This window comes from Parasteatoda tepidariorum, chromosome 6 (assembly GCF_982258835.1).
Source record: "Parasteatoda tepidariorum strain Cologne lab strain chromosome 6, Ptep-v5.0, whole genome shotgun sequence".
NCBI lineage: Eukaryota > Metazoa > Arthropoda > Arachnida > Araneae > Theridiidae > Parasteatoda > Parasteatoda tepidariorum.
Window position 1 is genome coordinate 110,425,062 of NC_141760.1, and position 17,920 is coordinate 110,442,981.

Here is a 17,920-nt window from a genome sequence, read left to right on the forward strand (position 1 = left end):
ATTTTCTAAGTAGATTTTGTACTTCCTGAAAGAAAGCTCGAAAAATTCAGGACTTTTTACGAACAAATTTCACTGCCTCATAATAAATGGACAGCAATGACGAAATTTAATATAAGAAAAATCCCTTATCGTTTTAAACTTTCTTTAAAAAATTGCAAACACTACTATGAAAATTGCTTCAAACTTTCTACATTTTCGAAGTATTTAAATTAAACTCTATTTTTGTATTTATTAATTCATTCTTCTGGTTGTTCATTTTGACATCAAGTCAAGCAAGATTATATAAAACGAAGATTTTGAGTGAGGTGAATACTTTTTTACAACAATAGGTAAAGTAAAGAAAAAGGGAAATGAATTTGAAAAAAAAACAATTACTTGAAATAATTTTTAAATAAAATTAATTTTCGAAAAAAATTGCACTCAATTCTAAAAGGAAAATAAATCATTCAGCACGTCAAATTTTAACACTAAAGTTACGGACATTGAAAAGTACTAAAAGTTTTAAGCAAATGATCGAAAAATTCTGCATTTTTTACAACAAATTTAATAGTTGATAATTCTTGAACTAACTTTCTTTTATTGCTTAGCACTCCTTGTACATTTGAGTTTTCTTATTTTTTTTATTTTTTTAGTTAATTTGCAGCAAATTTAAACTTAAAGTTAGATGGAACATCTAAAACAGAGGTGACAGTAGCTGTCACGATATTTTTAATATAAAAGATACTTGTAGTGATTTCTGTCACTTTATGTCATTAAACAGCGTACACTAGATGGCAAATGTAATAATTTTTCAGTTGTCACAGTTTTTAAAAATCGGGTATAGTTTTTAAAAACAGCTGAACATACTTAAATAATGCTATAATAATTTAAATAGTTTAGTATAGCTGAAATATCAAGGTTAAATATCCCATAGATTACGCTTTCAGTGGCCACCATTTTTTAAAAAACAAAAATAAGAAACAAAAATCCTTGTATTCTTCCAGTTTGTAAAGAAAGAAAAAATCAAAATTTCCTGCATTTTCCCTGTTATTTTAAGTGATTTTTAAGTTCCCCATATTTTACAGGTTTCCCCTGTAGAATGGCGTAAAACTTAGTCTTACTTATTGCAATTAAAAGGACAACTTTGGCCCCTAGTGAAACACAACCAGAAAAGGTACAAATAAAAAATGCCAATAAAAACAAACATGGAATTCAGACAAATTACATCAATCTAACAACGCTTTTGCGTTCCTTGAGCAACAGAGAACTTATTTGTAGCAACAAATTAAAATTATGACCTTCTCACACAGAAAAACATACATTGGTTTAACCCCCAAGGAATATGAAGTCAAGGAATATTTGGAAATCGATTGTTTCAGTTAATCAGAATTGAATACAGAATTTATAATCAGATTCGTTGTACACAAGTATCAGCAGAAATGCTTTTTTTTTTGTAGCACATTGTATTTCATGCACATTGTATTTTCATGTTTCCAGAAGCATGGTTAAATTCTGTAATTAATTGCTTTTTTCCAGTTTTAAAATCGCCAATCAAGTTTTCAAGGCTGAAGAATGATATGCATTTTACTGCACCACATAAAATTTATATTTCATAATTACAATACTGTCGAAAAAACAATGATTTATATTAATTAATTTATAATTTTTAAACATATTTAACAAATGCGAAAAAAACAGCAAGCTTTATTTTGTTGATCATATTAAATTCAGAGCATATGTCCCAAAAATATGTTCGGAGAAAAAACAAGCATTCAATATTTATTAGTACTATAAAAAATGGTTTTATTAAGTTTCATGGCACTTCTGATAATTATTTTTTAAATAGTTTTTCATGCTGTAAGATGGGGTGCACAAACTTTTTGAGTTAAGAGCCACTTGCAAAGCAGGTAGATTAACCGAGGGTCGCACGCATATTTAGTCATTTTATAGGCAGATATCATAATTTTTGTATAAACATTACTGATAAAAATATGTAGTGCTTAAAACACTAAACTTAATAAACAAATTTGCAGAAAATTAAATGTTTAGAACTATTTGAATTTAGTTGAAACTTAAAAAAACTGAATATATATATATATATATATATATATATATATATATATATATATATATATATATATATATATATATATATATATATATATAGTGGTGATCCCATGATCACCACTATGTTTACTTTTCATACTGGGCTGTCTCCAACAGGAGCGCAATCTTCATTGCCTTTGCAGGATCTCTAGGGCTCGTCTTGAGAGATTCTCACGAGCGCTAAGGAGGGGACGCTATCTTTTGGAGATAGACCACATTCCCCGCGGATATTTGACGTGTGTAGCTGTTTCCTTTTTGAACTGCGTTTTTTTCCCCCTGTGTACTCCACGCCGTTATAATTCATCTTAAGTTTATTCCTTTCTTAACTCCATAAATTTAACATATAGCAAGTCATCTATTTAGAGAATTTTACTATTATCTAAAATATGATATTAAAATAAGTTTTTATTTATACTCCCTGGAGCACACAGGGAGGACATAGTCCACGTGTTGAACTTAATATAGCCTCGTCCTATAATCCATGAACTTCACTTAAAAATGTATGATGTACTTCACTTGAAAATGTGACGATTAAATAAAAGTATCTATGGTGTAGTTGATGTCTAGAAGTCTTTTAGCTATGCCACCCTGAAATATCTCCCATAAGAAGTTAATCGCTGTTCATGATCGACGCAAAAGACGAGGAACCACCTGCCCTGGCGAGCAACATCTACTCTCCAATATGCTCAACAACATGAAAATATGGAGCAGTCACCAGGATCCTAGAGTATCTGATGATAGTGTAAAGATAAGTGCGTGCATAAAAGTGTGTGAATAGTGACTTCACGTATTCTGAATCTTCCCGGCAGAAAGATATAGTGAAATTGTCTTCGATTGTAAGTCCAGTAAGTGGTTGTTTCAACATTATTAGGATGCAACAGACTGAGGATGAAGAATAGTTCATTGTGTATTTCACGCGCGTGCTAAACGACATAGTTGACAGCAGTATTTATGGAAATTTCCAAATGTGAGTATGATAATTATCGAAAGTTGGTACTTTTGTTTATAAGAGATAAGTGTGAAGTTCAGTGTTATTTTCTATATATTTAGTGTTATATTTTTGCATTTGATATTTACTGCATTTTATTGATTGCAAAAAAATTTTTTTTCAACCATTTAAGTTTAAATATAATATTTGGGTATTGTGAGTTGATTGGTTTCATAAGAATTAAATTAACATGATAAATAGTTCATTGATTTTAAACAAATTAATTTGTTGTATTCAATTATAATTTTACATTTTTAAAATTTATTTCACATTCAATGTGCCTCATTATAAATTTTATATAGATAACTGTTTTGCTATGAAGGCATTTTCATTCGGCAAAACCTAATTATTTGACTGTATTTTTTATAGTATTTCATTTTAATGCGCACTAGAGCCCAAGCAATGGCTGACGCTGAAAATTTTAACCTAAACATTCAAGCCTTTTCTGGAGATGAATCTATTGCTTGGTTTCTGGAGCAGATTTGCCAGATGAAAACATTGTTCGGCTGGTCGGAGGAGGTTGCTTTACTTTTTTTGAAAGGAAAACTACAGGGTGTTGCTCAAGATTTTGTGGCCAATAATCCTAAATTCATAAATGCTAATTTTGAGTTAACGTGTAAGTTGCTCAAAGAATTTTTCCAAAACGATGCGAACCCTACTAGTAATCTGATAACACTTAATAGTATGTTTTTGCTGCCAGGTGAATCGATTCGAAGTTTCGCACATAGAATCGAGTCCCTGGTTGCAAAAACATTTACTTCAGTAAATGATAATAAGGCATTAAGCCAGATCAAAGCCCTCCAGCTGATCAATGGCTTACCCAATGAAATGAAGGAGTCATTGGCTTTAGAGGATTCCAGTGATTTTGAGTCTCTGGTAACCAAAGCCAATAAGCTAACTATGGCAAAAGCCACCGTTCAAGTACTAAATTCACATACTACTACAAATAAATTAGATAATGATACTTTAAAGAGGCTAGAAAGCCAAATACAAACCTTAACATTAAAAGTACAGGAAATTTCCTGCCAATATTGCTCAAAGCCACATGCGTTGACCAATTGTGAAGAGTTTAAATTATCACTAACCCGACCAAAAGAGGCTTCACATATGCCTAGACAGGAAAGTTTAAACTATTTAGATAACACCCATCAAAAATCACAGCAACCAATAATTTGTCATTATTGTAACAAAAGAAGTCACATTATGGCCCATTGTAGATTATATTTGGCAACTGTTCGTCCCACTAATTATCCTAGGTTTCAGAGTCCACAATATGTGACCCCTCGTTTCCCTCATTACAATTATCCCAATAGATATGATAGATTTCAAAATTCTAATTCACAAAGGTATAATGCAAGGCAATTTAACAATCAAGCGAGATATAATTCTGAACAAACTATGCCCAAATCTACCTACAAGAGTCATTTAAACTTAAGACGAGGCCATTAAAGGGTGGCATAATGTCCTCACTCTCACGTACAAGTTCATCCAAGCAAATACTTAATCAATACTTAAATTCTAAGATGAATTCTGAACAATTTGATACGGTTAGAGATTATTTTAATAGTTTTAATGCAGAATCTAAATTAATTTATATCAATAATGTTTATACCAGTAAGAATTTACCCATAATAGATATCAAGTTTGGCAATCAATATTTTAAATTTTTATTGGATTCAGGTTCAAGCGTTTCACTCATGGCAAAAGATGTATACTCAGCAATAAAGAACTATAACAAAACTAGACTTTTTTCGAGCAATGTTCAAATTAGAACTGTAAATTCAGAGTTAAAATTTTTGTTTTCCTCTGAGATTTCTTCTAAAATTGATAAGCAACATTTTAAAAACCCTTTTTATATTTCTGAATTTGCACATGGCAATTTTGATGCTATATTGGGCTATGACTTTATTTCCAAACATGGTATTAAAATTTTCCCCCATGAAAATGTTGCTGTTTTTCAAAATTTTAAAGTTAAATTAACTGAAAAATGTGATACACTTTGTAATTCAATTGTTGACTCTAAGGCAATTGTAAATAGGAAATTAGTAATTGAACCAAAACAATCAGCTCAAATAGCTTTAAAAATTAAAAATTTTAATGATAAAGACAAAACCTTCTTATTTGAACCCACCTTTAAAAATGCAAATATTGAAATATTTCCCTCTTTACATAATTGTGACAAATCTAAATTTATTACTGCTGTTAAAAATATTGGCGAACAAACTATCCATATAAACAAAGACACTAACTTAGGCAATATTTTCTTTAATCCTGAATTTGAAGAGAATTCTTCTCAGGAAATTATTCATAATTTAGAAGAAGATATGGAATTTTGTAATTTGATATCTGCTACACAAGAGATTTTGGATTTGAGGAAAATTGAATGAAATATTAAATAAAGAGGATTTTGACCTTGCCCATTTACCATCTGATAGGCAAGAAAAATTATTGTAATTGTTTACTTCAAGATATGCTGCTTTTTCAAAATCCCTTAAAACTTTAGGGCACTCTAAACCTCAAATTAAGTTTAAATCTAAAAATCCTATGAAGTGCCAACCATTTACAATTCCCTATGCCATACAAGATCAAGTAAGAACAGACTTAATGGAATTAGTTGAAGCAGGCATAATAGAACGAAATAATTTTTCTTGGTCTTGCCCTTTAATTGTAGTTAAGAAAAGACCTAATCCTAAAGACCCTAATGCACTTACTAAATTTAGACTAGCCCTTGACCTGCGTTTAATAAATACTATAATAGATTCGGCAACTTATCCCTTACCCCACATTTCTACTATAATTAATGAAGTGTCACAATTCCAATTTTTTTCTACCATGGACATGCCACATGCATATCAACAGTTAAATATTTTAGAGGATCTTAAAGATATTCTCACATTTACCACACCTTTCGGAACTTTTGGTAGCAAAAGACTGGTTTACGGCTTAAAAACAGCTGCCAGTATATTTCAAGCTATGATAGACACTATCATAGATGAATTAAAGAATTTAGGAATCACTGGCATATTTTCATATCAGGATGATATAATTATAGGAGCTAATTCATTTGAAGATATGTCGAAAAAAATTCAAGCAGTGTTAGATATTTTTATTAAGTACAACTTAACTTTATCCCCTAGTAAATCTGAATTCTTTAAAACTAATACTAATTATTTAGGATTTAATATTTCCCATAAAATTGTTAAACCTATTTCCACTAACATTGCAAAAATAATGAAATTTGAACCACCTAAAAATCATGACCAAGTTAAATCATTTTTAGGAGTCTGTGGCTTCTACCGCCTCCTAATTCCCAAATATGCAGAGATAACTGATATTTTATATAAACTCAGTGCTAGTAAATCAAAATTTGTATGGACGAAAGAACATCAAGATGCCTTTGAATCTCTTCAGCAAATATTTTTTTCCGAACCTTTTGTCAATTTCCCTCAATGGGATAAACCTTTCCTCTTGAACACTGATGCCAGTCAACAGGCAATTTCAGGTGTTCTTTTACAGGAATTTGATGGTGTCCTTCATCCCATCTCATATTATAGTAGAGCACTTTCTAAGGCGGAACAAAATTATCCGGCAATTAAATTAGTTTTCTATGCCATTTATAAATCTGTAACATCTTTTAAGGAGTATCTTTACAACCGAAAATTTACAATTGTAACAGACTCCAAGCCCTTACTCCATTATAAGAAAATTACTTCAGCTGTAAATTTAATTACTCGTTGGCTACTAGAACTGTCCGAATATTCCTTTGAAATGAAATATATTCCTGGAAAAATTAATTTTCTTTCTGATTACTTTTCTTGAAGAGAAAATCCAAGTAATTATGCTCCTGTCTTACAGTCCCAAAATAATGAGCTAATACTTCCTTTTGTTGATCAAGATATAGAATTGGAAGCTGTAAATATTATTCAAAAACAGGACCCTCAAAATGAAATATCTAACACCTTTTATGAAGAGCAACGAAAAGATCCAAATATAAATGAAATTGTTGATCTGCTTGAGTCACCGTCTTTAATTAATGCACATAAAGTTAAAAATTTTATTATTGATCCTGATACTAAATTATTAATGTTTATTGCAAACAAAAAAAGATTAGTTAATTTAATTGTTGTTCCAAAATCATTACAGAGTAAGGTATTAAAAATTAGTCATATCTCACATTTTGGCTTAAAGAAAACATATGAAATTGTTCAAAAAAATTTCTTTTGGAAAAATATGTATAATGATGCAAGAAACTTTGTTTTATCTTGTGACTCATGCATACGCAGCAAATCCTACAACATTCCCAAAGCACCTTTACAGAATGTTCCCATCCCTAAAATCCCAGGAGAATTTATTTCAATTGATATAGTGGGCCCCATTAGAAATTGTGGTTAAGCATTAACCGTTTTGGATCATTTTTCCAAATTTCTGACTTTATACCCTTTAAGAAATTTAACTACCGGGACTGTATCACAACATCTAATTGAATATATCTCGATACATGGTAGACCAGCCATGATTTTGACAGATTTAGGCACACAGTTTAATTCAGAGGTATTTCATTGCATCAATAAAACTTTAGGTATATTTTTGACCCATACTTCTTCTAAACACCCACAAGCTAATGGTGCCACCGAATCTTTGAATCGTGCCATTAAATCATCCATTTTGACTTTGCACGAAGCAGGTGTATCGTTTAAGAATTCATTACTTATTCATCAAAATTTGTACAATAATGCTGTTCATCCCAGCACTAGTTTTGAACCTGTATATTTACATTTTAGTAGATGCCCTCCCACTATGTTCGATACTTTTGATCCAAATGTAGAGCCTCAACTACTTGACAAGGCTTCCTTTAGTCAAAATTTCATATCAGATTTAAGGATAACTTATGATATAGCATTTAATAAACTGAAAGAGCAGCAGATATTACAAAATCAAAAACAAATGCAAAAGGCTAAACTTCGAAACTTTAATGTAAACGATATTGTGCACATGAGATCAAATGATACTTTTAAACCAAAATTTTTGGGCTCTTATGTTATAGTAAAGAAGCAAAGTGATGTAAATTTTAAGATTAGACCTTTAGACACATCTTCTCATAAAGGTTTTTAATACATAGTGATAGATTAAGACTTGCACCCCGCCGACTTTCTCATTTAGATCTTAATTATTCTACGAGCCCACCAATTAATAATCCTCTTCATGGATATAACCTTCGAGTACGATAAGATAAATATAATTTTAATAGATATTGCTGTCATACATGAAATTCCATGTTTTGGTTAATTAGCTAAGTTAGTAAATAAATAAGTAATTAAGGGTTATTTTCTTGTGAAATATTGTTAGTTTCTATTGCTGGCAATAGTGAACAGGTGCGCAACTGTTCTTTACATAACTATATTTTAATTTGAAGATGATGTGTTTATATATATATATATATATATATATATATATATATATATATATATATATATATATATATATATAAATAAAAATTATGGGTGACAGCAATACTATCTTGGGCGTGGCTGTGTGGACATTATCAAACTCTGTACATTATCAAACTCAATTAACATTATATAACTATTTCATTTAACAGTATTTAGTAGTAGGGAATTAAAATTAAATTTAACTTTTACTTTCTAAAAAAATAAATAAAATTTATGGTAACAATTTCTTGTTTAAAATACGTACAATTACTAAGTACTGATGTATTCCACTGAGTTGATTTTTCTCAATTTAACAATTGGGTATTTTTTTTAACAAGGTTTTCAAATGGCAAAGATATCAAAATTTTTCAATGTTGATATAATTGCATATTTATTTTTACTGTATATGATATGTTAAGGATGTGTATACCATTATTTATTGAATTTATTTAATATGATTTGTTGATCATTTGTTGAAATGATCATACTTGTTTTTATAAGGAATGAAAATGTTTTACATGTACATAATTTACAGGGTCATTCTTATTTTTACGAGTGATATTTCTCTTAGAATTGGTAATTTTTAGCAATGAGAGTTCTTAAAGGTAATTCCAGTTTGTTTTAATATGATTGAATTACTTATAATGAGAGTTTTTGATGTTATTCCAAGTGCAGCGAATGTATTTACAGTGAAAAGTGCATTTAATGTGTCAAAGTTTTATTATATGTGATATTTACTCATACTTGTAATGCCATTTTACTTTTCGTCAGAGGTTTAACCTCACCTTGTCATCCCACCTCAACAATTATGGTTTGAATTTCAAGAAAAAAGGCAATTATTGTATAATTGGCCATCAGGACAATTTAACTCTTTTTCAGGGCACCAGCCAAATTGTCTTTTACTGAGGACACTTATGTAGCTCAATATTTTTTAATGCATGTATTTAATCAAGATTTTTTTATGTTGAACATGATATGTATGTATGTTTTTTTATCTTCATGATTCGCATTTTATGTTAACTGTAACTTAAGTTTTTTTTAATTTAACTTTTACATTTTAATGGGGTAATTTAAACTTAATTTTTTCGTTAAAGGAGTGGTTATTAATTTTTTCCCATTCAAGGGGGGAATTTGTGGTGATCATGGGATCACCACAATGTTTACTTTTCATACTGGACTGTCTCCAACAGGAGCGCCCTCTTCATTGCCTTTGCAGGATCTCTAGGGCTCGTCTTTAGAGATTCTCGTAACTGCTAAGGAGGGGACGCTATCTTTTGTAGATAGACCAGCATTCCCCGTGGATATTTGACGTGTGCAGCTGCTTCCTTTTTGAGCTGCGTTTTTTCCCCCTGTGTACTCCACGCCGTTATAATTCATCTTCAGTTTATTCCTTTCTTAACTCCATAAATTAAACATATAGCAAGTCATCTATTTCGAGAATTTTACTATTATCTAAAATATGATATTAAAATAAGTTTATATTTATACTCCCTGGAGCACACAGGGAGGACATAGTCCACACGTGTTGAACTTGATAATGCCTCGTCCTATAATCCATGAACTTCACTTAAAAATGTATGATGTACTTCACTTGAAAATGTGACGATTAAATAAAAGTATCTATGGTGTAGTTGATGTCTAGAAGTCTTTTAGCTATGCCACCCTGAAATATCTCCCATAAGAAGTAAGTTAATCGCTGTTCATGATCGACGCAAAAGACGAGGAACAACCTGCCCTGGCGAGCAACATCTACTCTCCAATATGCTCAACAACATGAAATAAATATATATATATATATATATATATATATATATATATATATATATATATATATATATATATGGGAGGGGGGAAAGAAACTTACCGAATGAAAGAGTAAGTAATATTCATATTTTATAGAGTAATATAAATTTGAATTAAATATTTCAATTAAAGAAATTTCATAATGTTTAAACAAAAACCAAATTTAAAAGAAATATTTTTATTGTGTTCCTGTGGGCTGCATGTGGCCCGCTGACCCCAGGTTGTGCACCCTTACTGTAAAATGATATTTTGAAAGACATAAAATTATATTTCTTATTTTCCTTTTAACCTGAAATTTATTTCAATCACTTTGAAAAACACATTTTTCTAAGTTAAAAGATAAAGTAAAACACACCAGGTATGAGTGTTTCTTTATGCCCGCAATAAAACTTTTGCTTGTGATCTCCGGTAAAGGGATAAACCATGGCTGCCACTGAACACTCCTTTCTGGAACACACATAATCAAAGTCAAGCATTCCTTTAAAGGCTCGAGTCTGCATACACAATAGCTCTTGTACCCTTTAAAAAAAGAGAGAATCTATAGAAAACACTAAAATAAATTGAAAAAGTGAGTTAGTAAAAGTTGCCAACGCATTATCCTTAAAAAAAAACTTCTTAACTTATGAACGATTTCGGTTGATGTAATGGAGCATAAAAAAACCAGAGAAAATGTGGCTAAAAATGCTTCACAAAATTAGCAAAACTATATATTTTGCTGACTGACTTGTGAGTATGGTTGATTTTTAGATATCATGACTTAATTAACAATTAGCCCTAAATAATTTGCATATTTGTGGTTAACCCTAGGAACCATTAAGATTGACCCTTAGTACGGGAAAATTCGATCATTTGAACGAAAGTTATTCAGGGTGATAGCTTTTTCTTTTTTGGCCGACTGTGCATTTAAGCAGGAATTCAAAAAAATCTCAGTCCCTAATACAGGGTACATAGCCAGATTTTTTAACACAAAATAAGCATCTTTTAAGTACTCACTCAAGAAATATTTTTAATCACTTTCCAAAAAAAAATCATAATTAGGATCTATACACTAATCAAAATTATTATTTTCTATCATTTAAAGTTCTTAATTTATAAGCAAAATGTCAATAAAATTCAAAAATATTTTCAAAAATTTTACAGAATCATGATAAAATAACTAGTTTCTGACAAATATTGCATAGAAAATTGTGAAAATCATGCATTTTTTGTAATTTAGAATGACAATCGACACGGCAAAGAAAAAATATATTTTTAAAAGATAGAAAATTAAGCACTTTTTACAAACCCTGAACAAACAAAGCAACCTTAAAGGCTTTTGAAAACTTAGATAAAAAATAAGCAAGCACTTTTTAAAAACATGGAGTCAAGACAAGTTGTGTCGTTCAAGACAGAACTAAAACCAAACATGCTAATAAAATTATGCATTAAATAGAATTAAACAGTAAGTCTGAAGTTGACCTGAATCATCACTAGGTGATTTTTCAACATTTCTTTTGACCTAAAATTACTTATGATTAAAAATTCTAAATTGTCTGGTTTTTTTTTTAAAATTACAACACTTTGTTAAAGTAAATTGACTAAAATTTTAAGATAATTGATTCCAGCAATGATCGAATCTTTAACTTATTTATTTAAAGAGACTAATTATTATTTAGGGTTATTTCATACACACTAACTGTAATAACACGCATTCTTAAAGGAAAAAAGTATTCTCAAGTAAAGAAAAAAAAACATTTAAAAAATACACACCTCCAGAGTGTTCCTTTAATGTACTAACACATCTCCAATGTTCCCCGTTTCCCATTACTTCCAGCTGCTGTAGAGTCAAGACCATATCTATTGCATTCAAAAAGTGGTTTACTTCATTAAAAATTGAATAAATGAAAGAGTTTACAAAATTACAAGTAATTATCTGTAAGGAATAAACTAATTTAAACTAAAACGAATGTAAACTAAAAGTACCTGAAAATTAAATTGAATCAATAAAATGAATAGCCATTCTTTTAAAAGAAGTTACTTATTATCTCAAAATATAAATGTGCTCTTTATCCAAAAAAAAAAACACTGTCTATAAATACCGTAAACGCAACCCACAGGAAATTGTGCACTTAAAAGGTTGTAATTTTTACTATCCCTCTAAATGGCAACGCATAAAAAATCTTTATGTAGCTTCTTAAAAACCAACCAGCACATAGTAAAAGCAGGGGTCAGGTCTTCAGAGAGGTACCTATTTTGTGAAAATTTAGACATAATTTGCGAAAAATTAAAACTTGTATTAAAAAATCAGCACAAAAATAGGGATTTATCGTTCCTTACGGGATACGGAAATAAAATTTTAAGAAAAAGTATTTCGTGAAATAACCGTTTTTCCTAAAATTTGTGAAGGTATCGCTAAACGGTAGTAAGTTTGGGCTGTACGAACCCCTGAAAAGTCTCAGAATTTTTTGCGCCAAAACAAACACCCACCTAGAATTAGATAAGAGGAAAATGACTCTTTATACCACATTTTTCTGATAAGAGGGCAAGAGGAATCAGACTAAGCCACAGTTGTATATAAAAAAAAGGCTACTTTGGCCTATCAACTATTTTTGTACTTTGGGATTATTCCATCGACCATTTTCGTCAAAGCAGATATTATCGCTAATAGGTAGCTTCTGCTCCAATAACCTCAAGTTTTATAATATTTACTCTGTAATCCTTGACTAAGTTAGCTTTCTTAAACGTATTGAAATATACTGCGTTTTTTACTTCGCTTCAAAATGATTCGAATTTGGGGTATGCCTAACACTGAAGAGCAGTTGTTTGCGTTTTTGTAGCTATCAGGGATTTTTGCGGCCGAAATGATTTATAATAATGTATATAGTTGGATTCAAGAATAAGTCAGTGCTTAATTATTAAAAAAAATAGAGGTTTTCACTTTGTTTTGATTCTTTTTATGACACTTTATTACGCATTTTTACGCTTACAATTCTTTTGCTGCTATTATTCGGTAAATTTGATGGATCTAGAATGTTTATTTTAGAAATTGCTTTTCATTATGACGGCACCGAAACATTTGCGCAGTTTCGAGAGCATTGACAAATCGAAAGGGTAATCCAAAAGTACTAAAAATTTAATACAACTTTTACAATACTCTTAAATTTTAAACTCAACTTCTAGTTTAACTAAGGCATTAAATTTTTATCAGTCTCCGACAATTTATATAAATGTTAATAATAAAACAGTAAATAGTTTGTTTACATAAGCCTTTCTACATTTAAGATATTTTAAAATTTAGTTTTCAAAAAAGAAAGAAATATTAAATAGTGAAATTTCGTATGTACTATAACTTTTCAAGCTGTAAATAAAAATTTGCAAAATTTTTCAGAATTCAAGATAATGTATTATCACTTCACAATCTCCCAATTAAGCAAGTGGCAGTAATTTAACAATTGTCAGTTATAAATGAATTACATTCCTTAGCTTTCTATTATTGTATCTATTATTTTAGCTATCTTATCTATGGAATCACGACGAATTGAATATGTAAAAAAATGATAATGTAAATTTGAAATTTGCACATAAGAACAATACATTAAAAATATAATTCGAAAAGTCTTGTGAAATGGGAATAAAATGATAAGCGAAGAAAAATTGGGATAGAATTGTCACAAATTGAACGTGTCATAAAGTTCTGAGAGAATTTCGTGATTTGCATGCCATAAGAACACCACATTAAAAATATTGGAATTTTAGGAATTTGATTTTATTCCCGAGTAATAACTTCCAAACAAAACTGTCAGCCAACAATGAGAAATTGTTACAGAATCGTCATAAACACATTTAATACTTCAAACATATTTAATAGTGAAAACTCAAACTCAAATTTCGATCGTTGTCATAATATTAATTATAATATTATATATAATAATAGTATATAGTCATAATAGCATATAGTAATAATAGTGTAATATTAAATATTTCAGAATTTGAAAAAAAAACTACGTGAAAAAGGGTCGCAAAATAATAATTTCTGGAATCATCACGAATCAATCACTTCAAAAAGTGATAGCAGAAATTTGAAACTCATCTTTCATTCACAAACATTCAAAGTCAAACAAATTCATTCAAAGACAAACAAAGTGGCAGTCCCTGTAAAAGCCTCGCCTAGAACGAACCCTGGGTGTGATATTCAAAATTATTAATTCAAATGCAAACTTTTTATAGTCTCACTTAATGAAATATGTCTATTTTCAAATTGAGAATAGTTGATTACTTCCAAACTAGAAGAAGCCTATTTTTAAGGTTGGTATTTTAGATGTTAAAAAAAAGCTTGCAAACATCACAATATCCTAAGAAAAACATCAAGGGAGTGGTAGAAGTTTTGAAATCATTTAGAGCACAATCTTTTAAATTTCAGAGTACCAATTGCGCACTTTGAAAAAAGATATTTTTAGAGCTGTTTCAAGCAAATAACTTCGTTTAACCAGCACGTATAATTAAAAGACAAGTTTTATATTTCATTCAGATAAATGCAGCATTTTTAACAGTCACCACTTTTTCAAAAATTGAAAATTGTAAGCCAATAAAAGATTGTAATTAATTCAATTATACCATTGGAACCTTATCCATTATATCATTAGAATCAATAATATTATTAGAATCAATAATATCATTAGAATTAATAATATCATTAGAATTAATAATATCATTAGAATTAATAATATCATTAGAATTAATAATATCATTAGAACCTTGGCATCGCCACAAGAAGTTAAATATTTTCCACTACCAGACCACCAGACACAATTTACACAAGTTTAAATAAAAGGGTTTAATTAAAAAAAACATTAAATTCAACAAAAACATTTTAGTATAAAAGTGCGCATATAAATTTAATATTTATTTTAAGCAACAAAAAAAAATTAAAAAACACAGACTATTTTAAGCAAAGTTATAACAACATTTTTAACAGTCGCCACTTTTTCAAAAACTGAAAATTGTAAACAATTAAAAGAAGAGTATAATTAATTCAGAGTATTTCTAAAATGAAGAAAAATTTCCCTAACTTTTTCAAGTAGGTTTATGTAAATTTTGAGTGCTGTATATATCGTTTTAAACTAATAAAATTTGTTGTTTAAGTTTTCAAATCAATAACACAGCAAAAACTTTATAATTCTTAACAAACATAAAGTTTATTTGTTAATCTGAAATAGTTGATAAAACCTTTGATAATTCAGTTCCTATGAAATTTTGTCTGAACATGCCTAGAATGATTACAGTTTCCCTGAACACGAGTATATGAAAGCACGTGTTTTATAGCACATGAGATACATGTTCAGCAAAAAGAAGCAATCAATTAACAAATTTATTGCCCATTTTTTATAGTTAGTCACTCTGTGGCATATGGAGACTTAATTTTGAGCTATACTATACTGGTATATATAAATCGTAATTACCTAAATGATTATATCCATTTGACACAAAACCTTTGAAACGTTTCCATGTTTTTCATCTACTTCTTCAACTGCAGGAGACATGTTCCATATAACAATTCGACCAGTGTTCATACCTACAATTTTTAAGAACAGTTTAGAAATTATAATGGAAACATATTTTCTTATTTCTGTGGAAATTTTAACAATCTTAATAAAAAATAAAATGTGAAAAAATGCTGAAAAAATAATAATAAATACAATAGAAACTTTTGTATCAATCAGCAACACAATTGAAAAATTCTAATTTTCATCTTAAGAGTACAAAGAAACATATCTCATGAATTTAAATACTGCACTGAGTAAGTTTGCAAGTTTAAAAAGAGCCAATGTGTCTAATATTACCAAGGGTCCGTCCAGACATTTTGTGAAAGGTCTGTTTTTGTAAAATTGTGAAAAAACAACTCATAATTTGTGAATAAAAAACAAGCGTTAATTCACATTCTGTCAACCAGGTTTTGTGAATTTATGCAAATATGGTCCTGTTATTGCAAAAATTGCTAAAAACCTTTTCAAGAATTTTTTTAAGTTGTGAATAGATACAAGATTCTGCTCAACAATTGCTGCTACTAAATTAGAGATGTAACATACAACAAGATTCTGATCAACACAGAATATTCATTTCGAACGAATAATAAAAAAAAAAACAAATTCACTCGCATTTTGAATAATTTTAATTGACATATTTTAAATATTTCAAATTAGTTACGTATCACTTTCAATGTGTTACGCAATAAGTAAATTTAAACAATTCTTCAATTCATAATATTTTATTTAAAAAATTGCCAGAAATGAATTTTTGTTTACATAATATTCTATTAATTAATTTTTTGAATAAATATAAATTGATCAATTATTTATTTACAAAAATAATTATCATTTAATATCAATAAGAATGCGCACACGATGTTTAAAAATTTAGAAACATTTTCTTAGAATACTACATTTGGAATTTAAACTTAGGGAAACTTGAAAAACTTAGTTCGTTTCGAACCGTCTTTTTGTCCTCCCTCCCTCGGAAGGGTTTATTCGATGAAAAGATATTTCGTGAAAGGTCCGTTAACGGACCCAAATTTCTTCTAAACGGACCTCTGATTACAAAACTAAAAGAGAGTAATAATTATATAATATTAAACATGGTAAACAGTTTCTTCAAAATAGAATTTTAAAAAAAAGTAAAATTAATTTTTTTTAGAGAACAGTTTAGTTGTCTATACTCAAGCTTAACATGCAAATAATTTTGTGAATCTGAAGTTCCAACAAAATTATTCCAAAATTATTCAAAAAGTTATTTCACACTTAAATATAAGATTTTTTTACAGGGTATCTGCTACATTTATTATTTTGAAATTCATGACTTTTTTCATGACTTAACAAAGTTACTATTTTCTCTGACAAAAATAATAACTTTAAAAAAAACATTATAATTACATTAATTGAAATGATAGGTATAACCAAAACTGTTATAGTCTGCATCTTCACATTTAAAGATTTTAAATTTAAAAAACAGTGTAAAGAAAGAGTTGAAGCAATAAAATAGCTGGAAAAGAATACAAAAGCAAAAAAAAAAAATTTTTTTCTGCAGAATTATATTCTATAGATACTTTTCACGTTCATGTGAAAGGAAGAAATACTCCTGATTTTTCTGTTCTCATTTCGGAATAAAAAAATTTGCCAATCACTGGCTTGCTTCAGCTAGAATTTTGAATTGATGAAATAAAAAAAAATAAATAACAAATAGTCTGAAATAACAGAAGTTTAAAAGATAGTTCGCTCTAGAAAAGTTTTTTTCTTCATTTTTTGAAAGAACACCATAATTCTTAAAGAACATGATAAAAACATTTTATATTTTAATAAAATATGACTGTAAGTGGGGATTTTGTTATTAATTCAGATATTAAGAACACCACGAAATTTGGGGGGGGGGGGGTAAATTCCATTTCAAAAATTATATTTTATGGCAACCTAAATCTATGACTTTCCATGATTTTCTTTTTAAAAATAGTTAAAATCATGACATTTTATGACAAATTTCGTTCAATACCGAAATCTATGACCTTCCAGGTGCACAGATATCCTGTTTTTTTAAAAAAGGAGTGATAAATATTGATTCTTTTTTAATAAGAATCATGCAAAGCCTT

General features: G+C 29.1%; 1 protein-coding gene across 1 annotated transcript; it reads left to right on the plus strand.

The window, feature by feature from the left end:
* The first annotated feature begins 7,585 nt into the window (after positions 1-7,585).
* On the plus strand, positions 7,586-8,185 carry LOC147808277 (uncharacterized). The gene has a single exon (XM_087166965.1). The coding sequence runs from the start codon at positions 7,586-7,588 to the stop codon at positions 8,183-8,185; it is 600 nt and encodes a 199-aa protein (XP_087023091.1).
* The last annotated feature ends 9,735 nt before the right edge of the window (positions 8,186-17,920 follow it).